Raw genomic sequence first — 26,973 nt, 5'->3', positions numbered from 1 at the left:
ACTGTTCAGGTGAGGAGACGGGGGCAGATTAGAGAATGGGGCCATGGTGACTAGAGAGGCAGCAACAAGGTGGACAGACAGTCAGACAGACATAATTACACACACAAGACAGTGGACAAGCAGGGGAATTGGGTGGTTCAGGTGTGCGGTTGGATGAGGTTTAAATGGTCAGTTAATCGCAATGAGAGGCAAAGCAACAAATTGTCTTCCATGAGGTATCAGGAAAAGCTTCCATTCTACTAGTCCGTTTTTGCAGCGCTGTGTCATACCCAAAACGCCATCTACTAAATGTATGTCAAATGAAGAGAAGGGTGTGGGATATTCAAAGAAGGACTGCAGGTATACCTCCTCCTTCTCAACAACTATATTCCTTGTCTTTGCTACCTTTCCCTGAATGTAGACATGGGCATCGGCCTGGTCCGGTTTAAGAGTGAAGAGCTCTGTGTTATACTGTTTGTAGTGTTATGCACAGTGAAACAATTGTGGTAAAGGTCCATGGGTTATAAACAATGCTACTCTAATGTCTACTCTAAGTGTGACATATACCTTTCTGGCAGGCCAGGATGGTCGTCTCCACCTGTCTTGGACTGCTCTCTCCTACGGAGGCAGCCAGCTTAAAAGAGAGAGACAAACAAGAACACATACAGCACATTAAAACACCACTGGAAGAACTTACTTTTCAAATAATCATGTACAAATAGACACGCCAAAGTAAGACAACTGTGCTTATGGCCACAAGAGTGGGTGGTTTTTAATCCAGCCAACCATGAACACATCGCAATGTAATGACAGCTTGTATATTTAGCAAACTAGCCGCCTATTTCAACAGGATTTGCTATAGACTATAGATGCATATCTAACAGGAGGTGAGTGTTTCTATGACTGAACACTACTGGAAACTGACCGAGCTGCAGCCGTTATCCGTCTGATAAAGTACACTTGTATGATTAGCACGTAGGTGGTAGCTCAAACAAAAGTACTTAGCTGATATTTTAATGCCATTTTAAGTTGCATATTACTAGACATTCAGAAGCGTAAACTTTCTGACTGTGACAGTGGAAAGCATAAAGCCGCTGCAGCTTGAGTACAAGTAATGGTGCTTCAAAAGGACAAAGTAGCGATTAACGCTGACAATGTGGACAATTTGTCAATTCTGAATCAGTGATCCTGCATTACATCTATCTAAGCTTAACTGCAATTATTTCACGATTTCCATGATATGATCTCTATCAAAAGAAAACCAACGTAAAACACTCAGGACGACAACTGCCACTTCTTGGAGGCGTCTGCAGCAGCAGAGGAGGAATACTTTGAGATATCCAGCCTCTTCACAAAACTCATTTGTCATGTGACTGAGACTCTGAAGCACTGTTCAGGCCGCAGACAAAACAATGGCTCCATGTACATGGACAAACTCATCGATAATGTCTTTGGTAAAAGGCGGAAGTCTGCCTGATGGAGGAAATCAGTGGTTACTAATTAGAATGTATGGTATGTAACAAAAGGAGACCAATTTTTATTGGTCAACAAATATGTGGAGATATTCTACTGGGCATCATTCAATCGTATGGATTAGCAGCATAAACCAAAACCCCCTTTTTTGTTCTTTTTAAGGATATGTATCTAGGATGAGGATCTCAAAAACACCTAAAAATGTCAATATTGAATGTTTCAGCTCAGTCCTGAAAAACGTGTTAAAATTCCAGCTGTCCAAATACCAGTTTGGTTAAAGATTTACAAAAACCCCTTTCACACTTTAAACTGTTTGCAAAAGGAACTAGAGCCTAACTCAGGTTTTTAGTGGGTTCCCTGTTGTTACACACTGTTAAGAAAATGAGCTGTATAATAAAGGGAACAAAAGTAAAGAGTAAGAAAAACACATGAATGATAAGCTGCATTCAAAAGAACATTAAAGCAGAAAGGTTCTGTGTTTGGAGTAGAAATTATCTACAAAGACTTTTAAATTGTAAGTGTAGTAAGTAGTTCTGATGTTACAAGAGATGTGATGAGAAAATGTTCTTGTAAATCCAGGAAAAAAAGATCTTACGCCATAATTGTGGATAAAAGCTGGTGTCAGCGTGAGATCATGTCAAATGGCTGTGCTGGTGTCTGGCTGAGTTGACAATGTGTCTTGGCAGAATGTTGAACAGCATAAGAGAAAAGGGTTTGCTGCTCCAGTAGCAGCAATAACTATAGGAGAACATGGTTTGAACACACTCCTTTTAATTATGTTGTGAATTATGATGTCATTTAGTTTTCCAGATAATTATTTAAAATTGTGTTTTAGTTAGGGCTATGTTTAATTGGTAATCTGTACATTGAAGAAATAGAGTAAATCCTGCACACTTACTCCATGCCATTTATGATTGTCAGGTAAAAATGTTTTAAAAGTTGAAACTGAACCTATATTTATACAAAATGAACAGCAATAGGTTGTCAAGCTCTATGGTGGCAGGTGTTGTAAACCATCAAATACACTCAGGATATATCTTCATTAATAAAACACTAAAAGTCATCATCAGTCTACATCACTTGAATTATAGGCAGAACAAAAACAATTTCAAATACATGCACAGCAACTGTGTCCAAAACACCCTCCTAAAATAGTTTGATGAAATTCCTATAACAAAAAATTAAAACCTTTACCATAATTGTGGCTTCAGGTGATAAACTGCAAGAAGTATTGACCTTCTGAGGTTATATTTATCTGATTTTCTAAACAGATAACGCGCTTGTGTTGTTTGAAAATGAATTGCACATGAAAAAAATGAAAAACCCTCCAGTTTGTCCACTAGATGGAGACTAAAGACCCAGAAAAATCCAGGATGCCACAGGGGGGAAAAACGGTTCCCCATTCGCTTACATAAAGGATACTTTACAGTTACCGTGCACGTTGTAAATTCGGTCACAGTCCTGTCGTGTTCACGTTTATCTTGAAAAGGTCTCATTATCACGTTGGTCTGCATACACGAGCCAGCAGGGGCGCTGCGAGCCCCGGACAGAGCGCACAGAGACGGCTCGAGGGAGCGCTGCTCATTCATAGGAGCTTTGTCCCTTTTCTCTTCCCCTAGTCACTCGCTGAAAAAGTTTTTGCTTGAAGACCAACCTGCTGAGTAAAAATGATCTACTCTGAGAGGTAAGAAACTTTTCTTGACTCTTTTATAAGCACCAGTTACATTGTTTTACAAGGTGCAAGCAAACGCGTGTTGTTTTAACCCGTCAATGTCTCGGTAAACGCAAACTTCATGTTTCGTTGCCATGACAACGCGTGGGGAACGCTAGCTTAGCTAAAAAATGATTATCAAAATGTCTACACTATTTTATGTTTTTACAAGTGCTTTCTTGAACTTATTTTATTGTAACGTTACAAGACGTTTTAACGGCGAAGTGACCGTGACTCAGTCGTCATGTACTATCCTGTACATGCATGACAGTATACCAGGCTGTTTAAATACCTATCTGTAACAATATTAGCTTGCTCACGTGGTAAATACAGCTTTACTGTCGGCATTTCCCATTAACTGTAAACTAACGCTAACTGCGAGAATATCTAGAACATTTAGAGCACAAAAATACCTTCACTGAGCCATATAGGTTAACTAACACAATAAGTTGAGGTTATTGCTATCCTAGTTTGAGCAGTCGATGTTAATATGTACAACACCTGAAGCATTTGTGCACTGAATATATTTTAACTACTGCTATCCCTGTCAGTAAGACCCCTACTGAAAAAGCACTGATTTTGAATTTTTGGTTCAGTTAAAGCCTCAGCATGTGTCACAATTTGGTAATTTTCGTATAGTAAGCCCCTGTTCATTCCTAGGACAACATTGCCCATCTCCACACTCTTTTAAGGGACTGTGCTTTATTTATCAGAGTAGGGGCTGCAGTGTGACTCCCCCACAGAGCTACAAATATTTTTCCTTGTACATCCCAGAGTTGCTATGGCAAATTGCGTGACCCTCCTTTCCTCCACCATAAATAACCATATTTCACAGTTTCTGGCTAATTAAATGGTGTTATTTTTGTTATTTTTAAAGAAAACATGCCCTCCAAACCCACTTGTGGATTTTGGGGTTCTGAGGTTATTTTAAATAAATACAAAATACGACCATTTAAAGTTGAATGGCCCTTCCGTAAGCCAAATCAAAAAAACATAACTCCCTCCCCAGTGCTTAACAAATATTTGGAGTGCCTCACCTGTTTTTGGACCACCTCTTCTCCTTTCATAAATTATGAACAGTCCCTAAAAACTGCACTGCTCTTTCATTTTTGTTTAAATACATTGTACATGATTTTAGAGTATTGTTTATACTTATGTTAGAATTTTCTTCCATGTAGATGCTTCTTGATTTATGTTGTACTTGTTTTTATTTAATTTTCTCATACTATATTTATATTGTGCATGAATACATCACAGCAAATTACTTGTGATTAAAACTTAGTTGGCAGCCAGCCGGGGGACCAATTGTGGCCCTTGACCCAATTTTAAATGGCCTGCGACTTGTTGTTCAAAATATGCTATAGGCAACCCACCACACAATACTGGTTACTCAAGCAAGGTTCACTCTGCATTTTTTTCCCCATTCACCTGGCAGGACTATCATATAGTTTCTAGGTATGCACCAAGTAGAAACGACGTAGGCGGACCAATTGTGTTTTCATAAACAGTCAGCAAAAGAGCAAAAACCACACAGTAGATACTTCCTGTCACTGTAAAGAAGCAGTAAGTAAGTAGTACGCAGTAAGAAGCATACTGAATGCTTAAATACTTTTTCACTAAAATAACAGACTGTTGCACTCGAGTTTTTTTCATATGATGCAAGAGGCAAATGCCCTCCAGGTATTATAACAATATCTAATTCTAGTCCCCCATTCAAACAATACCCCTGAGCCCAAGATCAAGTCATGACCGAAATCAGAGTGTATCAAGACTGAGACAAGACCATGACCAGACCAGTGCGATTGCTGGCTCACTCAGGATAAAATGTGGAGCATGCAAATCGAAGGCACTTATGGAACTGATTTGAAAAATCCACATTCCCATAAATACAGCCACAGAAAACATGAAAATGCATCTTTATTAACCTATTTTATTGCCATATATACTGTATGTGTGTATGTTTAAGCACTATTAGAATGTCATGATAAAATAAACAAATGGCACTGCAGGGCTGAATTATATGTGTGGGGATGTTCCTTAACTATCTTTTTAAACACTTCTTTTTCTGGCACAGGCAATTTAATAAAATGCAGTTGTAGTTTTGACTGGCCTTGAAAGAAAATCCAGAGTTCTTGTTGTCTGGGGCTGACAAAAGACAGAGTAAAAATGTGATACAGTCCAAGTCATGACTGAGATTTTCAAAAAGTGGTCTTGAGCCTGAGACTGATCTTGAATACTACAACACTGCTACTTGGCAATAAAACAGATTGTAATTTTGATAAACATTAGGTTGTCCTGCATCTTTTGTTCTATATCGTTCAAAATTTTTTTTTAGTGAAGAGCGTCAACGTTATCAGCTCGGCAGTTTGACAATGAATGATTTATAACTGAATGTGTAGACATCTGTGTATTCTGATATGAATGTGCTGAGTTCTCTCCGGGTTGTCATTGAAATGAATTTGATTTGTTCTTGTTTCTGCTATGGCCTACATTTTTCTAGATGTCTGCCCTCCTAGCTTCCCAAGGCTGAGCCCAGCAAGGGCAGAGATTAGCTTTAACCAGGATTAAACCAATGAGAAAATTTGAATTTGTTGGCCCTTATCTTCCAGCAACATGTGGAGTGCTCAGAGCAAATGGCAAAATTTGATCTTTTCCTTCCTTTTGGCAAAGCATGTTTTCTTGCCAGTAGAAACTTATCAAACATGACCATTGGAGACAGAAGGAATTCTTGGAGCGGCCTTTAAATGATTTGTTTATAGGGACACTACATGCCTTAACGTTGCTTGCTTGCTCAGTGTAGGAATAGCTTAAAGCACCCCCTTTTTGTCCTGTAGCCATCAGCAGTCTGTATTTTCACAGCTCTTCAGTGCGTCTGTTGTATGCTTTAATGGTTTAATGTTGATGTGTTCTTGGTATATTACATTTTGACCACGGGCTTTGATAATCTCTCTGCATAATATTAAGAGTCACCTCATAACCTAGTGAAGTAGATGGGCTCTATATTTGCATTCTAAACATGCAATTTCTTGCCTCATCAGGTAATGTAATTCCACGCTTCATTAGGACTGTGAAGTTTATCATTTGTCATCAAAGCCAAGCTGTCAATAAATGATTAAGTTTCACATGAGGAAAATGTAATATTTGGGCTCAAGCAAAACGGATAGCAGAGTACATTTTAATTGCAGTAAGTAAGATTCTGTTTTTGTTTGATTTTCGGGCTATATTTTAGCGGCTGCTTGTTACAGCTTGAGGCGCCGTCATTAGAGAGCCGCTTAAGCCTAATTTATTCTGCTGTTTATTCCATCAAAGAAAGCAAAGGCCCTGCGCAATAATTGAATCGTCTAATATCTTGATGGTCTGGGTGAGATTGAAAAGTGGTAACTGTTTTGACACGGTGGTTTCAGCAGCATAGGCCATTTCTTTCTGGGATACATCATTACTAGATTTTGGCATGTGGCAGTTGTTTTACTGGTGAGGGCCGCTTATGAACAGCGGTACGGCTGCAAAGAATGATTATGTTTATCATCAATTAATCTAGTCAGTGATTTTTGCAATCAATTGATTAACCACAGCCAAAGATATTTTGGCATATCTTGTTTGCCCAGAACATCAGTCTAACTGTATAAACAGAAAAAGCTGGAAATTTGAAAAAGCTGAAACTAGACCCAGTTTCTTTCTTTTTTTTCTGGATATATGTTTAAAACAAACAGTTAACATTCACTTCAATTTAATGATCACATGACCAAAGTTGGTGAAATGTGTTTTTGGTACATCATAGTGACATACCTGTTCACAGCAGAGTTGCACATAGACAGACATCATAAGTTGGCAGCTATAAAACTCATATCACATTAAATTTGTTACAGTACTGGAATCCCTAACTTCTTTTCAGTGCCTTGAAAAATATCAATATTTGATACTATTTTCAACAACATGGGAAAAAAACTGGCATTGAGGTCATAATATTATATATTCTAATCAAAAGATAAATATAGCAACTTGACAGTTACAACTTTTCTCCTTTTGGTTAGTAGCAGAGAACAGCAGAATGACTGTAGTAAACATTAACAAGAGAGAACAAAAAAGCGCAGTTGGTACCAGAGTACCTATACTGTAGAAAATAAGTATTCAAGCCATTTCAAGTCGTCAGAGCCGATATGAATCAATTAATATTTATTTCTGACAACACTATATCGCACAGTATCACGCAATAATGATCACAGTATCACTGGGTAGGAAAAGAAAAGTGGATATTTAGGTGGATATTTAAGCGCATGGTGCAACGATGAAGTCTATTTTAGGGTAAAAAAGGCAAAATTCAGAGTCCTTTTTGCAGATGGAAAAAGCTGTTGCTGAAATAAGGTGTTCTGGCGAACAAAAATCCATGGGGCAAAAATTATGCTCCGTTTATTTTATATCGATCGACTCATCGATATATCGACTTATTGTTTCAGCCCTAAATGACCAACAGATACGACTTCCTACTTTAAAAGTGATAAATCAGCAGCAGCAGCAGCATATGCCAGGAAACAACAGAAGTTGCCATCTCTGAAACATTATCAGATTTTTTTTCCCTGTTCATTAGATTTATAGTGCGTGATCTAAATACCCCCGCAGGCTGAAGGCCGGATAGTTACTTTGCCTGATGGCCACTTCAGAAGGTCAGATGCAAGTTAGTAAACAAGCATTAATAATCGGTACTGTATAATAACTTAATTGCTTGTTTTCAACCTTTATACATTTGCTGTCCTCACTCAAAAGCCAAAGCAAGCCCTGCACTGGTGTGCAGAGGGGCCATTATAGTATTTGAGGACTTTCAAGGCTTAGGTTGGATCTTGAGGTGTTCTGGGATTCTTACTTTAAATATGCTCTATGTTGTTGCTATTCTATGCACTCTGGAAATGTTTTTACATTCAAAGTGCAAGCAAGTCCCAATTTGCTTTTATTGTGAGTTAGAAAGTGGCCGGTGGGTCAACTGACACCCTATCACAGGCTAAATCTGTCCCATGGACCATACGTAGAGTATTTCTGCTCTAGGGGCTAGTGGCAGTCTTTCTGACATCACGAGGGGAGAAAGAGTAAATACATATTACCTTGAGTTAATGAAAGACAAGCAGTTTTAAAGGGAAGAAAAGTCACACAGGATCTGAGTCATCCCTTGTATGTCCATGCTCTCATTGTTCCAAAGTGACATTGATTTTGTCTTCCGAGACAGTATCCCCCACACTCCCAGTCATTAGGCTCTACCTATATTTGTTCACTCAGTAGTGTAAATAAACACAAATTGCTGTCTGACAGAACGATGGAGAGATGAGGCAAGTATGGGCTTGACTTGTGATGAACCACTGGCTCTAATTACTTCCTGCTGAAACTGGAGATGAGGCCAACTCGGTATAAAAGGCGGACCACAGCCTGTGTCTGCCCAGGGTTGGGCTGCGCCCCGATGTTTGCTCATCTTTCTGTGTGTCTGCATGTGAACAAAGACCATTGTTTTTTGACATTGTTAATTTGTACTGTCTACTGTTATTTAGTAATTAATCGATGTAGTTAACCCTTTAAAACCTGAGCAAACTGTCTTGATTTTTTTTCAAAAACACAAGCAGAAGATAATGAGCAACTTGATAAGAATTGGCCCAAAAAGTAGCAAGAATTTAGAAATGTTAAGCAAAAAAAGGGAGGGAAAAAGAAAAAAGTAAAGTAAACCAACAACAACAAAAGAAATAAGAAAATTGCCTCAAGAAATCACTAGAAATAAAAATAATATTTTTTTCTCAGTAACATAATTTTAAATATACGAGTATAAGAATTAAAAATATACTTTTCTGGACATTTTTCCCTTTTTGGATATTATCTAGTAATTGTCCCACAGCTAATTTTAAGGTAATTTTCTTGTCACCTTTTACATTAAAAAAAAATAATAATAAAAAAATCCCAATTTGCCAGACATTTCTTGCCATGTTGCTCATTGCCTTTTCCCTATGTTTACAAAAGAAATCAAACCAATGTGCTCAGGTCCCAAAGGTTGAATGCTTCTGAAAGGCGTCTAAATGAGAACAGCAAAACTGATGTTGGTCTAAAGGGTCAATAATTTATGTTTGGATCAACCCTCCATCTGTGTAGAGATGGGGAAATAGTCCAGTTTTGGTCTTTCAAGGAGATATTTCAAGTTAGCACTGCTGATAAAAGTACTTGAACTTAAGAATTTTGGCTTAATAGAAGGCATTTTATTTTAGGTGAGCAGGTGGCAGAGGGGCACCATTCTTACCCACCGCTGCTGAGAGTTTTTATTTCCAACAATTTGGTCATGCAGCAAACAAAACTGGCCAAGTTGCAAGCTGGAAAAGGATTGTGTCTGCATTAGCATTTTTTTAAACGTTGTTTGGTTCAGCTGCACTGAAGAATGGTGGGATTTGGAGGAACAGCAGGAACATCCTGCCTGTTACAGTCTGCCCTGCTGTTGAATCGTCTTAAAAGAATTGGCAGCTTCTCTTAATAGCATTTATGATTTCTAGGGCTGCTGCTTGAAAGTCAGAGAGTCAAATCATCAATCAGAGAACCTCAGCCAATTGAGATTGCTTTAAGTCGAGTAGTGGTTTTGGGGGGGTTTTTTTGCATGTTAACGTGCTGTGCAATGTATTTCTGGCGATGTTTTGTTCTCCAGATTTTGCTGAGGAGTAAGTGCTCTTGATTTTAAGGCTACTCTTCGGTACAAGCTGCTACAGACATGCAGACAGCAGCACAGAGAAGCAGAGTGGAGAGGGAGAGACCTTCTGCTTAGAGGTGGTGAATTTACAGTTTACAGCAAGTTAACAGGATACAGTCTCTGGCTTTTGTTTGGGATCTAGTGTTGGCAAAAAATGTTGCACATTTACAACCCATCGTTAGTGCATTTAGCTTGTTTACTATATTACGTGAATGCCACTGTCACACTGAATGTCCCGACGAGCCCCACTAAAAGTGTAAAACTTTGTATGGAAAACAAAAACGAATCGAATATTTGTATTGAACAGCCAAATGTGATTCAACTGGCATAATTCTAAGCGGGGTAGAGCCCTAACCGTTTTTTTTTCACTTGACAGTTGAGGTAAAGGAACTGTGCATATCCGTTTTTATTAGGATTCAAATGCATTGATTCTTGGGTGCATTTGAGGGCCAAGTCTGATCACTTTTGGGTTAATTTTCTTCCTGCAGCCCTTCAAGTCCTCAGCTGGTTGGTTGCAAGCTTCAGTGTAAAAACTTGAAGTAATTAAGTTAGAAAACAGAAACATGTAAGTAATCTAGTTTGCGTTTTGACCTGTAGTTTAATCTGTAATGTTAGAAATGCTGGTCTAGAGATTACAGATAGACAACCCCAGGCCTAAAGCAATTTAAGACCCATGTCTATTCGTGACCCTTTTTGAGGTCAGACTTCTCACCCCTCCTTGACCCTGATATCCAATTTCCTTTGCATTGGGGATCTGAGGCTAACGACCAGACACCTCTGTCTTAGAGACACCTGAGATGCACAGGACCCTCCTCCTCCAGTCAATAAGTCCCTGGTGATACACTCATCACATGCCCGTGTCTCCCACAAATGAGCTGTGATTGAGGTGATTGGAATTTCCAGATCCTGTCACAATCGTTTTGATTGGAAAATAGACAGAAGATAATGGGAGAGACAGGTCTGTTATGAGAGCCCTGTCAGGGCTAAAATAATGCATCAGAGTGAAGAGGTTAAAGACACCGCTTCCTTGTTAATAATTAATTGCTGTGCATGTGGTGGATCCACTTCATCGCTCCCAGTCATCATTTGATAATTGCTTTACATTTAATTTGGCTTTAGATACTGTTTTTCAAGCTGGGTAAATTGTGCTTAAAGGTAATATGGGCTCAGACAGAGTCAGCAGTTTGGTCATAAACCAGCGATAAAAAAAGTTAGACGAGAGGTAGTAAATATTCAGTGATGTATTCTACTTCTTGAGGTGTAGACATCTTTAGTTTTGTTACTTTTTTAAAACACCAACCAATGCACTAATTTAAAAATAGTGTTTTCAGTATGGGTAAATTAAGCTTTTGAAAGCAGTGCGGATTGCTTTTATTAACAAATTGGAAGAAAAGCTGTAACCGTTTCTGGAAAAATGTTATCATCTCAGATAGTGCTGAAACAAATTAGTTTATTGCAAGTTTAATGCCATTGGAATTTGGATTTTCGGTCGTCTAAAAGTTGCAGTGGTGACAATATAAGACCAGCTACTGTATTGAGTTGCTAAAAGCTGTTAAGTAAACTGCAACATGAAAAAATGAGAGAACTTACAGCAGGACTGGTCTTGTCTTGACCTTGTCTTAGTTGGCAAAAAGATGTTTGTCAGTCTGTCTTTTTTATGGTTTGGCATGGGCTTTTAGCAACCAGTATTTAATACAAATTGATACAATATTGTGAAAGTGTGTTGGCCTATAATAAACACAGGATTTTAAGAAATCCCTCTCCATGACAGCATTCACACTGAGATTTTTCTATGACAGTAAATAATGAAATGATCAAAGAAATGTTGTTATTATTACCTCTGCCAAGGAGGAAATGTTTTCGGGTATGGTTTGTCTTGTTTGTCAGCAGAATTATGGAAAAACCACTGGCCTGATTTTTTAAACTTGGTGATAGAGTGTAGCATGGGCAAGCAAAAAACATTTTGTTTTACTTTTGTTAACAGTACGAGATGGGGCATTTGGCCTTGGCGGAATAAATACCTCATGTCTTAAAATCCAGTGGGTTGTAGTAATGTTCAATAATAAACATTGGCAATTATAGAAATACGATGACTTCATGTCAGAATTAACATTCATGTGTTCCAGTGGTCCTCTTGGGTGGCCTTTGTAATTAGTTGCGCAAATGTAATTTAAAAAAGGAGTCATGATGGAGCACTTGGGGACAGTAAACAGTACAAATGTAACAATGCTTTTTTCTCAAAATAAGGCTATGGAAACGTAAATACACACATATCATGCAACTAATTATCATTTCCTCACATCCAAATGTGAATTGTCTGCAATAAAGTCAACCAGAGAAAAATGTTCAGTTGATACTTCACGAGAACAAGTAATAGTATTGACTGCAATTTAAAAATATAATAAATGCATAGCTGGGATGATGAGACTTCTGCTAGGCACAACCAAATTTTGACATCATTCTAATAGTTTTAAAAAATATATCCAGAAGTAGGCCTTTATAGCAGTTACACTAGCAAATTTACATTAGGACGACAGCTGACAATTATTTTCATTATCTATCAATATGCCCATTATTTTCTTGATAACTCAATTTATCAATAAAATGTCAGAAAATATTAAAACATGCTATGTAATCCTGTGTAATTTCCCAGAGCCAGAGGTAAGGTCTTAAAATTGTATATTTCATTCATCCAACAATCCAAAAAACAAAGGTATTCAGTTTATGATGTTTGAAAAAATATATATATATATTATCATGCTTAAGAAGCAAAGAAAATGTTTGTCTTTTTTTGCTCAAAAAGATGAAATGATTATTTGATTATTATCACATATAGTAGACTGGATCATTTGGCTTAATAGAGTTCTGCACTCTTCAAGTGTCCATCTAGTTTGAAAAGAATTTCTGGAATTCCTGTCATGGACAGATTGCGTCCTTTGGCCTGACAAGGAATTTCAGAGATAATGATTGCGCTCTCCTTCCATCTCTAGATGACAAAAGCCTATGTTAGGGGATTGGGCATGAACATGGTGTCCCCGCGGACCAGCAAAGATACACTGGAGAGGAATGTACCTTTCATACGTCTGCAGGATGATGCTGACCTCAGGGTATGGAAAGCTTCTTTACATGATTTCACTGCAGTCCTGTGTTGTGCTATGGGGAAACCACTGAGGAAGAAGTCACATACACTCACTGGTGACCTCTATAGTGCACTCTTATCTGCACCAGAAGAGGATCAAACTTCACTTTGCTGCTGTATAGAACCCCTTCATTGGGGAATTTGACTGCTCCCTTTGCCAAATCCAAAACAGCCAGTGCTCAGCCTTGCATGCACACAGATAATGATCAAGTTAATTAGACCTGAGATTGAACGAACTGCAACAGCAACTTAATCATTTGTAACTTGATTAGAAATACTATATTCTGCATCTCCAGAGACCTGAAAATGTTGCAAGTTTTTTTTTTTCAGAGAGCTTGAAATTAGGATGTACTTTGAAATTTAGGTCTTGAGTTAAAACGTAATGTTTCTGTAATCCAAAACCGTGTAATGATCCCAAAGTCTTAAACACAAGCTTAAGGGAAATCCTCTGCTCTCTCTGACTGACAGTGAGCAGGTGTAGATTACAAATGTATTAATGTTTTCTTTCTCATCCCCATAGGAAATCTATGAATTTGGAAGGAAATTGGGGCAAGGTAGCTTTGGAGTTGTTTATGAAGCCACTCACATTGGGACACAGACAAACTGGGCTATTAAGGAGGTTTCCAAACCAGCAGTGAGTGCATTTGGCATCCCTCTGTGAGGCCTTTTTTTACGTGATAAAAAGTTGCGCCAATAAGAGTTTAATGCTAAGAGAGAAACAAATGACCACAGCCATGCTGAAACTCCATCAGCTGTGATTTGCCTTTCTGTCATTTCAGGCAGGAAGTTCAAAATCAGAGATGCTGGGGCAAGAAATAAACATTCTCAAAGAAGTGAATCACGCTCACATAATACATCTTCAGGAAGTCTACCAAACAGCAAAGGTGAGCACTGCTGACCTGTAAGTAACAATTTTAAGTAAGTCTAATAAAGAGAGTGGGCTATGTGTGATGCATGTGACATATCAAAGTCTCTTATTTCTGTGCGTCTCTGCATCCATATTACCAATAAGCACAGGCCAACCAACTGTATGGTCAGATGCATTTAGTTTTTTTTCTTTTTTCTAGAAGACTTACTTGGTTACGGAACTGTGCAGTGGAGGTGAACTGAGGCAGCTGTTGCAACAGAAAAAGTTCCTGACGGAGGAAAAAACAAAGCACATCATCCGTAGCTTAGCTGACGCCATTGTCTACCTTCACAAAAGAGGTAATGTCATTCTACACATTGACATTTTGGAACTGTTACAAATAATCTTAACATTAGCTGGAAATCTAGCTTTTGATGACCTCCAGTGATTAGAGTCATCACTTCACCTTGAAATCAATGTTTACAGGTGTGACAAAATACAAGTGTGGTTACTATTGCAACAGACATGACCAGAAGACAAGACGAACAATTCAGTAGAATCAAATGCACTGCATTTGATTCTACTAAATTCCAGTAGAGGCAGGCAGGAGGAACATTATTTTTTTTCATAAAAGTTACCAACTGGAGCTTTAACTTACTTCCATTGATTGTAAAAAAAAATAAATAAAAAAAAATAAAGAGGAAAAGAAAAAGGATGCAGCCACAGTGATGTCATCCATTGGTTTGTAGACTCACGTTTTGAAGCCTTGAGTTTGGCATTTCAGTCATGCCATCTTGGACTTCGGGGGCCTCGCAGACAAGGTGTTGCTACTTTTAGCCCTAAAGAAAATGGAAATGTGTGAGTTAAAATTCATCCCCGGTTCAGTTGTTTTGAATGGAGAAATTAGCTCTAGAAACCAGAACTGTTTTTTGTACAGGCTGTAAACATGTTTATTTCTGCTGTAAAGTTGGGCATTTTAACAGAGGGATCTACGAGGACTGACTTGCTTTTAGAGCCAGTCTCAAGTGACCATCTGAGGAACTATAGTTTTTGGTTCTTCGGTGTTGGCACTATTTTTCAGCCCTGAGGGTTGCAGCTTGGTTACTACATTTTTTCACAGTAATTGCACTTTTATGTGGCTGAGGCAGAATTAGATTCTGTTTTAGTTTTGGGTGTTTAATATTTTTACATTCAGTGCAAAGGTGGATTAGGAAAACACCTTGCGTCTGGCTCAGGCTGTGTTTTGTATAACATGTGCTTCAATTAAGTTATAATAGTCGGTGATGTCATTATTTTACTCAAATTGTGTTGCCCTCAGTGACGTGAGATATCTTGCCATTCAGTCATTATAGAAGTGTGGCTCATTTTGATAAAAGAGCAACAATAAACAATTTCCTGAGAAAAACACATGATCCACATTTTAATTAAATCTGCATGTTTTATTGGAAATGCTGTTTCCCCTTTTAATGGTGAAATCTGTGGTTAGAGGTAATTTAGGACATTGCCTGGCAGTGAGGCATCATTACATGTGGTTAATGACTAATTTACAACAAGCCAGGGAGCAATACTGATTAATAGGTGTGTTCTCACATGGAAAGTCCCTCTGTGCTGGTTTTCCTGCCCTCTATAGAGACTAATGACACTAATAAGAAAGCGCCAGCTTTGAATATCCAGAACCCTTTTCGTCAAATGACCACTCATGAAGCTTTAACATTTTTGCTGTTCTTTATCAGACTCAGCTGCCATTTGTCAGGAGTTACTAGAGTGATTAAAATATAAAGCACCAAAAAAGATGTTATCCTTGGTAATAATGACGCGGCATGCTCTGGGCACTATTTATTAAATAACCAAAAGAAAGGAGTGTACATTAAGGAGTGTAATTTAAATTTTTTATGTCGCTCTATCAAAGCAAGACATTTTTTTGGATATGAAATTGAGAGTTCAGCTGCCAGCAAACAGTTGAGTAAAAAATGGATAAAGCAAAAGAGAACATTTTCAGGTGTTTGTTTTATGCACACCAGTTGGTCTGACTTACCTTTTACACACCATCCACACTGTTATAATTGGTTGCTTCAAACAGTGCAGTGAAAAGGACTGCCCAGGGCAAACTGTGTTTTTCCTCCTGCCTTCTCTCACTCCACCAAGTTTTGTTAACGAGGCCCATCAGCCCGGCCCACTGTAAGCAAGGTAAATAGATGACTCTGTTAGTGTAAAACATACCGTCGCTGTTGTGGTGACAGACATTTGCAGATCGTGTTCCACTTACCTCTGATCACAGACTTTAATCTCTTCAGAGCTCTGCTCCTGACTTTAGATTTACCTATGGATCATTTTGGTATTATAGTGACAACTGCAGAATTCTGTGATACTTCTCAGTGAGTTGTGGTTCTCACTCATTGAATCTATTGTTATTTGTTAATATAAAAATATTGATTTGAATATTGATTACAGCAACTACTTGTCACATACATCACACTTTGGAGAAGCTACTTTGAAAGCATAGATTTGCAAGTTACCATTGACTCCACACTGGAGAAGTGAAACTACAGCAAAGCTAATTTATAGAGTGGGGATGTGCACAATTAGCCAACTAAATGAATAAATGTTGCCTCTCTCGCTAGTCGGCACCAGAAATACACGTTGGTTTTTGTTATTTTAGAAAAAAAATGTTATTAATGTAATGTAATGTACATTTAAATCACATATTAACATATATTGTTGGTTTTTTTTTGTTTTTTCTTGTTTTGTTTTTGGTGAAAGGTAGGCTGTAGGCTGTATGCAATGTTATTGCGTTCACTCTCTGAAAATCCTGTTGTCATAATGAGGCACATTTTCCCATAGAATTATTTACTGTAAGCTTTTATTTTGTGAGTTGTTGTCAAGTTTTAAAAACTATTGTGCAATATTCATAATGTGTGCATAATTTCAGCGGCACTGAAAATATTTTTTTGGTAATTGAAAAATGTTTCAAATGGCTCTTGAGATTGACGGAAGATTTTTCAGATTGAATTGTGATCAATTTTGACTGTTTCCTGAGTTTTCTTACTTTTAGACTAGTATGACTAGTCTAAGTTAAAACTTGCCTTTAAACATCAGAGAAATTAGATGATAGAATAATCCCTGCTAGAGAGAAATCGAGTTCACTGATTCACTTAAGATGCTATGGTGAAATGAAAATAAAATATAAATTCCTTTCCTTTTATGGACCAAATTTGTTTGTAGTTTCAGTACCACACAAAAAATAGCCAAAATCTTATTGAACTACTTGAATCACTGTGCAAATATGAATTCAGTTTAACTACTAGCAAGCTGCTTCAAAATGTTGTCAAACTATTATTTTAATTACATGTAGTTTGCTTGTCCCAATACTGCATATATCCATGTCAAAACTATTGTGACTGTGTTAAAGTTTTCCTCCAAACATTTTACAGATATCGTACACCGGGACTTGAAACTCGAGAACATTCTTGTGAAGAATTATCTTGGCAAGGACGATAATGGCAGGATTAATATCAAGGTACGGTGGCGACACAAACTGAAACCTTCCATCACCGCTACTATCTCTGTCGGACCGGGTACAAGCCTCTGATGGGCACTTTTTCTTCGCCCACTATCTCCTCTATATTTAGTAAAGGCTTTAAATGCTGCCTCATTATGACAGACTCCCTCTGGTCTTCCTTTACAAAAAGAGACTCAACTGTATCTTCAAACAAATGACCAGCTGAGCACAACATGTTGTCTGCACTGACAATGAGCAAGCCAAAGCAGATACCTGGTGTGCGAGCTAAAACAAGGCTAGACCGCAGCGCAAATGTCCCTGTCTCTCTGTTTTTCTTACCTTGTCTCACACACAAACACAGGCACCCACATACTGTACATGTTGTCAGACAGTGTTGTTGTGGCACAGCATAAATGACTTTTATTTCACAGGCGTTTGTATTCTCTTCTGGATTTTTTTTCTGCTTTTGTAATGATGTGATACCCCTTTGTAAGTGTTTGGGCCCGTACAGCCTGCTGTTGCTGTTTATGTGAATCGTCAAGGATCAATGTTTGTGCTCAATCTTGAGGCTTTTTTCCTAACAAAAAATTTGATGTGGGTTCTGTTAGCTAAATCATGTTTTTTTGTGTCACCTCTTTTCTTATATGCTGTTCTCTACCTAGGTGACAGACTTCGGACTATCGGTGAAGACAGGTGGTGTAGGGATTGAGAACATAATGAAGGAAGCTTGTGGGACTCTTACCTATATGGGTATGACATCTATATTTCCTACAGCATGCCAGTTAACTGCACACATGACTACAGGGATACGGCTCAAAGTCTGAATGAGCGGTGTAGCTGCCCTTTGCCACACCCTCAGTATAGGGTGCATAAGTTGGACATTTGTAAATTCCATGCATAGTGCTTTTGATTGGGTAAGCACACAGTGAGTGTAATTCTATTTTTGCATGTGGGATGTATCAGGTGTATTTTATATCCATACTCATCATTACATACCTATAGTGGTGCTCTGAAGCAATGCTTTTATGAGCAGATCTCTATTTTGTTTGCATCTTGTGCTCTAATAGCAAGCCCACATTACTGAGGAGCAAGCTACAAAATGATATATATTAACATCCATTTCTACACTGATATGTAGTACACTGCATACACTATGCACTTAATTGCGTAAGTGCACAAATTTTGACAAGGTAGTGTCACAAATCAAACATGGTGTTGCAGACTTACTGAAAGTTACGATCACAACAGTTGACACAGGTGTGGACCGGCCATTGGGAAGTCTGTGAATTTTCCCAGTTAGCTGGACTTATGCGGCCCTAGTCCAGCTGGATGGGTCAAGGTCAGAGGAAGGGAGGAGGGGTGAGGGGGGGCGGCTGAAAAAGTGGAGCTGAAGAGACAGACTCATAAAGTTACAATAAGTTATTAGCTAACAATCTACCAGTCTTTTGTTGTTTTGGGCACTCTTCCAAACCCGTTTCTAAGCCTGTATCCAAGGGTAATAAAACCCAGTCCTCTGATTAAACTTCAGCCACTGTGTCCTCAGCATACAGCTAGCTTTGGCTAGTGTGCTTTTGTGAGTGTGCTAATGACACATGATACAAATAATATGGGATCAGTTTATTGAAATGTTGCTCTGCAGCACCACTGGTGGTCAACTACTTTCAACAAGTAGTTTTGATCCCAGAAATGTCTATATCTCAGAGAAAAAAAGGTATACATTTGTATATGTGTGAATTTCAGCACCTGAAATGATGAGCGGTCGGGGTTACAGCCAGTGGTGTGATGTGTGGAGCATAGGAGTTGTTATGTACATATTGTAAGTACATACATACACATATACACACACACACACACACACACACACACACACATTTTACATATACATTTAACACATACATGCATCGGGGCGGGGGATAAAATCGATTCACATAAGAATTTTCGATTCGCGTTTTTAACGATTCAGAATCAGTTCAAAAATCCTAAACATCGACTATACTCTATATCTACTAAATAGTCTATTCTTAACCCTCTAAAATTTTGAGCATTTAGAAAAGTCTTAGTATCTTTGTCACCTTACTTTTTCGCCAGTGAAAGCTGCCGGCTGTGCCGTTCAGAGGGATTTCTCCGATGCATCGTAGCTCTTTTAGAGGCCTCGGTATCCAGCCTGGGAATTCGCGTGTTTTACGAGACCTTGTTCAATAAACCGTGATGATAGCTCCGATATTGGGTGTCTTCCGTCCATATTTCGTCCATATTTCGATGATAAAAGTGCATTGGCATCGATGCTAAACGCCATATTGGTTTCCCATGGTTCCTTTGGACAGAGGTCAGAGGTTTGTTTCGGTTGTCCACCAATCGGAAGATGATCCCACGCTTTGTATCCGTATACGTATGCCACACGTCATCTAGAGCAAACTGCACTCTGATTGGTCAAATCCTACTGTATGTAACGCTCTGCGTTATTGGTAGCGCCTCGTGCAGTAGAATAAACGCTGGTAGCCCCTATAATAATAACAACAATAATAATAATAATAATAATAATAATAATAATAATAATAATAATAATAATAATAATAATAATAATAATAATAAATAATAAATAATTAATAATTAATAATTAATAATTAATAATAATAATGAGACAAGGGTAAATCAGGAGACAGTCTAACAAGCAGGAGGGCCTCATATGGATGTAAACTCTTTGTTCACTGCAGGCAGAGCAGGCAGGAGAATCAGGGCCCTCTCTGAAGTGTCAGTGATGTGGCCCTCTGCAGTATAACAGATAGCAGTTGCTTTGCAGAATGGCACAGATAATGGGATACACAAACAACTGCATCACTTTTTTTTTGGAAAAGTGTGTCCATAACATAATATGCCACTGGTAAAACAGACTGGAGTAGATCCTGAAATTACACCTCCTATATTTTGATTCGAGAATCGTTTCTGAATCGAATCGGGACCCCAAGAATCGAAATCAAATCAAATGGTGAGATACTGAAAGATTCACACCCCTACAAACACATACATATATACAAACACAAACACGCAGTGAATACATGTATCTGAGCTGTGTGTCCCTGTAGGCTATGTGGGGAGCCTCCGTTTGTGGCCAAAACAAGGGACAAGCTCCTTGAGGAGATAAAGAACAAAGAAGTCAAATTTACTCAGCCCATCTGGGACACAGTCAGTGATTCAGGTGACACTTGCTAATAAATAATTAATACATTTAATCTTGGATAAAGGAGAAAGCAGTGCAGGATATTATATAGATACAGATTTACTGTTCTATTTGTTACTAACAAACTTACCATTGTCTTGCATCCACCTCAACAGCAAAGAATATACTGACTTGCCTTCTGAAGGCGGACCCCGCCTACCGCATGTCCGCTAATCAGCTACTAGAAACCCCGTGGATCACAGTAAGGCAATGATTATTCCGGATGCATTCATAAACTTTACTTAATGAGTTGCACAAGGAGCTCTTACAGGGTGCTTTGTCCAACAGGGTGACACTAATGTGCCTGAGATGCCGTTCAATGTGATGGAGATGATGCGCAACGACCTGGAACAGAAAGAGAGTAAGATGAAGATTAACTCATTCAAATAACTTAATCCAGGTCATGAGCATATAATTTGAATAAACAGCATTGTGCAAGTGATTATAAGTCAATGTGTTATGGTATACAATATGAATGAAATGGATGAAGAGAAGAGAAAACAATTTAAGGTTAGTCTTTTAAACTGAGTGAGAATTAACTGGAAATGTAGCACGGAGCATAGGATTATTTTGATTACCTGCAGTTTACGTTGTATTGCTACAACAATGTGTTGGGGTGTCCTGATAAACGATTCCAAAAGCTGGTAAGACAAAATTACTCTCACCACAAATGGCTGTGCAGTACCCAGTACCACTTGATATGTCAAAGTTAAGACGGAAGGTCAAATCAGTAAAATCTACACAGTTAGTGGTTGTAATATGTAAATATGAGGCATTTGATTATCACTCAGTGGAGAGAACCGAGGTACAATGAGGCAGAGGAGGAATGGAGGGAAAAAAATAAACCAATGCCACATCATATTGATGTTATTTAATTTGTCTACAATAGGAACAAGGACTCTGGAGGACTTGTCCCTCAACTCTTTTGAGGGCACACTGGACCCCACCCCGCTCCCCTGGGTAGCCTCAACAGAAACTGACAGCAACTGCGGGAGCCACACTGTGAGAGACAGCAGCTCCTGCACACCCTCCATATCTACCAAGCCGGTACTGCTCAGATCTGCATTTTGACCTCAACTACCTATGTGTTTTTGTTTTTTTTCTTACGACTGTAACGTCATACGGTTCCTGACTAATCAATGTCAAGTCACTACTTCATGTACTCTAATGTCTGCTTACACATCACTTAGCTCATGTATTAATTAGCTTATTTTTTTAATTAAGACTCTCATGAATCTCATGAATGAAGAATCTCATGAAAGCTTGGGTAGGCAAAAATCTGAGACAGGTAAAAGAAAATGTCAAAACTTGACAATACACCCACTCCTACTGCCCTCTCCTTTCTGTCCTAAGCCCCTCCCACCACATGACCGACCATGGGCATATGCATGCGTCTCAGACAGTAACTCAGTCTTTACCTTACACTGATCTATAATCATTGTCGAGTTGCCCACACAGACAGAGCCTTAGCTGAATAAAGTGTGAACATGAGTCTCTGGCTGTTTAGCAGAAGACTAAACTATCAGCAACATGTCATGTCCATCTAATTTTGCAGATACAGAAATGTGTTTTATTTTTGTTTATTGTCCGACTCTTAGTCTTGCTCTGCAGTGTAGGCAGCTGTTGCCAAGGCTGGAATAGCGACAGCCATTGCGTCAGGCTTTTACAGAAGGGACGTTCACATGCATCTGCATTTGTCAAACAGCCAATAGGAACGCCCTCTCTCTGAAATGACCTGTGATTGGTAAAAGTCTCCCATCACCGTCTAGACTTGCTAAAGCCTGAAAACTGAGCCAAGAGGAGGTTTAAAAGTCCACTTGAATTCCAATATGCTCAAAGTTTAATATGGGATTTGGCCAAATGATGTTAAAATAAAACTGCCTACCCCAGCTTTAAGTATATAACGCAGCATTTAGAGTAAAACCTCCTGTTTTTTAAGTTGTTTAAATTTTATGTCATCATTAATAATCACTTTTAGTCACCAACGTACAGAGCTCATATGGGTTATCAACCATAATAGCAAGTCCTCTAATAATCCTCTAAGAAAATAACATGGAAAATGTGAAGGTAACTACCTAATTATTTTTGTAATGCACTTTATGGTTTGGTACTTTTAAACTCCCTAAAGCTGCAAATAGTTTTATGGGGAAGTTATAAATATACAACATCTTGTGGGTGTGCTCATGCTGCATTCTTGCATCAGTTTCTGATTTGTTAATATCGTTAATGTCAGTATCCAAATGCCAATTATGATTATGAATCTCAGTGTTCAAGAGACTGGTTGGAAACAAAACAAAAACAGATTTTTCCTTTTAAGTAAACTACCATTCAATAAGTCAGCCCTTAATAACTATGTATAGTCATGGAGTCCAGCTATCAATCTCTCATTTTTTCCTTTGTGTTATCCTTGTATCTTGGAACATAGAGTAAAGAGAGTGGTGGCGCCGTCCAGCAGGACAAACACAAAAACAGCTCTGAAACAGCGGGACAGCCTCAACCCTCCACCACACAGGTTTGCAAAACCTCCTACAACTTCAGTTCAATCTTGATTTATCATTTATTCTAAAGTCTTGCATGATATTTTCAGTTGCACTCAACATATCCTGTACTTTTTAATTAACTGGATATTGGTCTACATTTAAAAACAACAAATATCTAACAAAAACAGCTGTGCTTTTTAAAAATTTTAAACACAAGCTCTCTCGTTTGACTGCCTGTGTGCCTTCATTTTGCCATGCCTACTGCCTCTCACATTCAGTTACCACTAGATGGTGCCAGATTCACCTCTTACACAAAATGGTAATAAAGGTGTAGCCATGCAGCTGTTTTAAAATGGATGTGATACTTAATTCTGTTATGTAAGAAGAATATGAATCTTATCCCTGCAGTCTCATGCCAGTGTAAAAACCTCGACACAGCCAAGTGCAAAGCAGCGCAAACCTCGGGACAAGAAGGACATCAGTGCAGGACAGAAACCAACATCTGAGCTCAGTAAGGCAGACGACCACAGACCTTCTACCTCTGGTACAAGTAGGACTGGCACCCGCAAACTACCAATACCCTTTCAGAATATAACTAAAATACGAGCCATATCACATGAGAAACAGTGAGAGATAATACAAGTGATTGAGCATTCAAGAGAAAAACCAAGCTAGAGATGGAAGAGATGGATGTTATTAATGCAGTTCTGTTTATTTTATGTAATTTTGTGATTTAGCAGCGATGTGAATGAAACTGCTGTCAATGGTGCAAACTTTATGGTGACAACCAAAGACTGAGCAGTGACAGCAGTGTCAAATAAATGGGCCTCATATTCAGGTGTGAAAACAGTACAAGGACTCCACTGCAGCTGAGGGTTCAGCCTCAGCAGCGCCTCGTGCCAAAGGAAAGGGCCTCGGTCCGAGGTGTTCCCTGGCTGGAGCCAAACTGCTAGACAAATGCTTACTGTTGCACAGCCAACTGTTTAAGAACGTCATGCAGCCCAAATACAGGCTCACACCTTTTTATAGTTGCCGGCAAACACACAGATTGAGTCTGTTTTTTCAGATATTACAGGTGGCATCTGGCTGAAGGATTTTTTGTTTTGTTTTAGAAAGCGGTGACCTAGAGTTAGTCAAGTGAAGAGAGCCACCCAGGAGATTTGAGCACAGCACAGCTCATTCCTTAATAAAACTGTTATTTAATAACTGAATTACTACCTAGCCGCACATCCTGTCATTCTTTTTGTCACTTCTTTATATATATGCACTGTGAATGTATGCCTTTTTCCATATAGAAATGATTAAATTTCTGCAGTATGAAAAGTGAATATTAATTTATTACATTAGGAAAAAAATAATTATCAGCTGGAGGTCAAGAGGGATGTAATAACCTGGTGTAATATTTTCAATATCCAAACAGACACATTTGTGAAAAGAAATGTACAAATGGACTCCCACAAAATATTTTTTTTCAAAGAAATGTGTGATTAAAAGTTGAAGCTGTCTTTAAATCAGTAGCGAGGTAATATTTCAAATACAAAGTGTATATCTAATGGAATAAGAATAAGACTACAATGTGCCAAATATAAAACACAGAGATGTTCCACAACATTTTGCATATTTTTTCTTCAGTAAAATGGCAAAATGTATTCTCTTGTTTAGAATTGTATGCCTAATTACAAAGAAAACTCATAAAGAGCCCAAGAGATTTTATTGGCTATCATTATATAACGCCAAAGTGAACATTAGGGATTTTCTTTTTTTCTTCTCTGACCTCTCAATTCTAAAACGGCCTATATGCAGTGACTGCACCCACTCTGTGTCAAAACAGAAAAACCGTCACACAGGCTGGTTACGCTCCATCTGAATGCAGAGGATTGGGACTGAGGGCAGCCACGGGTCTAATCTCGTTTGGAGGCCATTGAAAGCAGTAGAAGCTACTTTGAGGGTACTGCCATTCAAGCACAGGTTTTTTCCGCTGTAGAGAGAATAATCCCCGGCATAGATACAACATTAAAGTAGCCAAGCATAACACACAGAGGCTGAATTTCAAATCCACCCATTTGCATCTTGAAGTGAATGAGTGCCAACAATGGGGGCTCCGTGCTCATGCACAGGCTCTGTGTTTTAGTGTGTCTGTGTGAATGTAGTGTGTGTTTGTTGAAACTGTTTTCAAAAGGTATTGCAGGGAGGAGGAGGCAATTGTCTTAAAAGTGCGAGCACAGGTTGTTAACCTTTCTCAAATACAGTGCAGGCATACATTCTGATCTCGTGTGATGTTTCTTAACATACTGACGACTGATTTTCACTGTCATTTGTTCTTTAGATTTATTTGAAATACAACAAACTATGAAAATGAGAATGTACAATAGGCATGTGACTTATCTTTGCTGCTTGCCAAAAAGACTGCAACATTACTGCAACATTATTGACACACTGTCTGCCTTTGGTTTACTCAGACTGGTATAAACAGCAGATGGAGCTGTAGCAAGTTGCTGAATTCATTTCCTGGAGTTAATCTGACAGGAGAGTGCTATCCCTAAAGCTTACTACCTAGTTTTGTGCATGAAGATGTGTAATTAGAATTGATTGCTTGAGTCACTGCCCATTTTAAACTGCAATGTCCATGTAAAGTGTCACTAATTAATATGTTGTATGGTTATGTCTTCATGGTCAAAATAAATGGTTTAGACACGCTTCTTTTTTGGGTGCTTTTTAGTCACAAAATGTGATGTTGCTGGTAGAATTTGAGAAATAAAAAAAACACACAGCAATGATTTGTCTGAGTTCAGCCTCTTTTCCTTTCAGACAACCACAGTGTAAGTCTGTTTAGACAACCTCCTGTATGGCTAATTTTTGTCAGGAGAGGAGATGGGATTTGAGCATATGGTGCTCATTGTCTGGTGCCAGACTTTTGATTAATTATAGGGAAACATAAAGAAAAAAATCCTCAGCAGAATATGACCTACAGCAAATTACAGGAGTGCTTGTTCATGACTCAGGGTGGAACAAATTTAAAGAGACTGAAACACGTCAACAGAATATGGAAGCGCCAGTTTTTTTGTATGGGATGACAGCAGGTTCAGATGCTGATAAAATACTGTTTGTGTTTTTGCAAGCCAACAGGAGCCTCCAGTTTTACTTTTACTCCTTTGGCCGAAACAACAGAGAAAAGAGGTGGGAGGAGAGGGGGGACAGAACGAGAGGGGCTGTATGGTGGATAGGTTAGGGGCGTGAATTTGGGACAAAGCATGGAGGCAAAGGAAATTAGAAAATTCGTCGGGATGGAACAAGGGATGCGCCCCCCCCTTTCCTTCAGCAGTGCTCCTGACAGATGGAAGTAAGGGGTGGGTGGGTTGACGGGCTGGAGGGATTAAAAACTCTGCAGCCCCATTTTGGAGCCTGAAGAGAGCGTCGCTCCTGCAAAGGTGGGGTGCAGAGAGGCACTTGTGGCGAGGGTCGCGGGGCGTGTGAAGTGGGTGCATGCTGGCTAATGTCAAAAGAGGAAAGGATGCTTCCCCTCCCTCGGCCCCCCCTCTGCTGCATCTACCTTAAACCACTGAGGAGCATGGAGGGGGCTGCTAGGTGATGGGAGGGGGGTGCATCTCAATAACCTTAATAGAGCTCCCTTTAATTAATCAGCTCATCTGCAGAGGCCCGATACCTGCAGCTGAACCCCCCTCACCCCCCTCCATCCTCACCCCAAACACAACATCCTCACACTGCTGCTGTGACATTGTGGTAATGAGGTAACACAGCTACAATGTCATGGAAATGTTGCGGAGACGTTATCTGTGGGAGCTCATCACACATGCTGATGTTCCTGATCCCCTTCAATGTTTACGTTGTGTGTGGAGATGTGTTCATGTGTCCCCCATCTCCACTTCCCCCTCAACGAACAATTTTTAACAGATACATATGGCCA

The 26,973-nt window shown here is 38.9% G+C and overlaps 1 protein-coding gene and 2 long non-coding RNA genes across 4 annotated transcripts in view; 1 reads left to right on the top strand and 2 right to left on the bottom strand.

The window, feature by feature from the left end:
- LOC148190405 (uncharacterized) lies at positions 1–14,137 on the bottom strand. The gene is made up of 3 exons (XR_015776559.1): positions 14,082–14,137; positions 547–613; positions 1–50 (listed from the first exon to the last, which is right to left on the bottom strand). It is a non-coding gene; the product is annotated as an uncharacterized LOC148190405 (long non-coding RNA).
- stk33 (serine/threonine kinase 33) lies at positions 2,825–25,783 on the top strand. 2 transcript variants are annotated; one of them, XM_088077314.1, is made up of 14 exons: positions 2,825–3,136; positions 12,857–12,973; positions 13,526–13,639; positions 13,785–13,889; positions 14,076–14,211; positions 17,284–17,369; positions 18,014–18,101; positions 19,092–19,167; positions 20,435–20,547; positions 20,685–20,770; positions 20,857–20,929; positions 21,458–21,615; positions 22,994–23,080; positions 23,457–25,783. In XM_088077314.1, the coding sequence occupies exons 2-14, from the start codon at positions 12,857–12,859 to the stop codon at positions 23,676–23,678; spliced, it is 1,461 nt and encodes a 486-aa protein (XP_087933440.1). In that variant the 5' UTR covers positions 2,825–3,136; the 3' UTR covers positions 23,679–25,783. The 2 variants fall into 2 exon arrangements, with proteins under 2 accessions (XP_087933440.1, XP_042343614.2); XM_042487680.2 differs by having other exon boundaries at positions 2,826–3,136; positions 14,073–14,211.
- The window catches only part of LOC148190404 (uncharacterized), a 215,390-nt gene continuing 209,205 nt past the window's right edge, over positions 20,789–26,973 (bottom strand). The window contains exon 7 of the long non-coding RNA XR_015776558.1: positions 20,789–20,913. This is a non-coding gene — a long non-coding RNA (uncharacterized LOC148190404). The remainder of the gene's footprint in view (positions 20,914–26,973) is intronic.

The sequence above is a fragment of the Plectropomus leopardus genome, chromosome 1 (genome assembly GCF_026936395.1).
Source record: "Plectropomus leopardus strain MGB_pleo_1.0 chromosome 1, ASM2693639v1, whole genome shotgun sequence".
Lineage (NCBI taxonomy): Eukaryota > Metazoa > Chordata > Actinopteri > Perciformes > Serranidae > Plectropomus > Plectropomus leopardus.
Note: the sequence above shows the minus strand (reverse complement) of the source record. Positions and strands in the feature narration are given on the sequence as shown.

Coding starts and splice junctions, on each gene's coding strand:
- stk33 (XM_042487680.2), top strand. CDS start 12,857: ATGACAAAAGCCTATGTTAGGGGATTGGGCATGAACATGGTGTCCCCG. Junction 20,548..20,684: donor GGACACAGTCAGTGATTCAG/GTGACACTTGCT, acceptor CCACCTCAACAG/CAAAGAATATACTGACTTGC. Junction 21,616..22,993: donor CCTCCATATCTACCAAGCCG/GTACTGCTCAGA, acceptor CTTGGAACATAG/AGTAAAGAGAGTGGTGGCGC.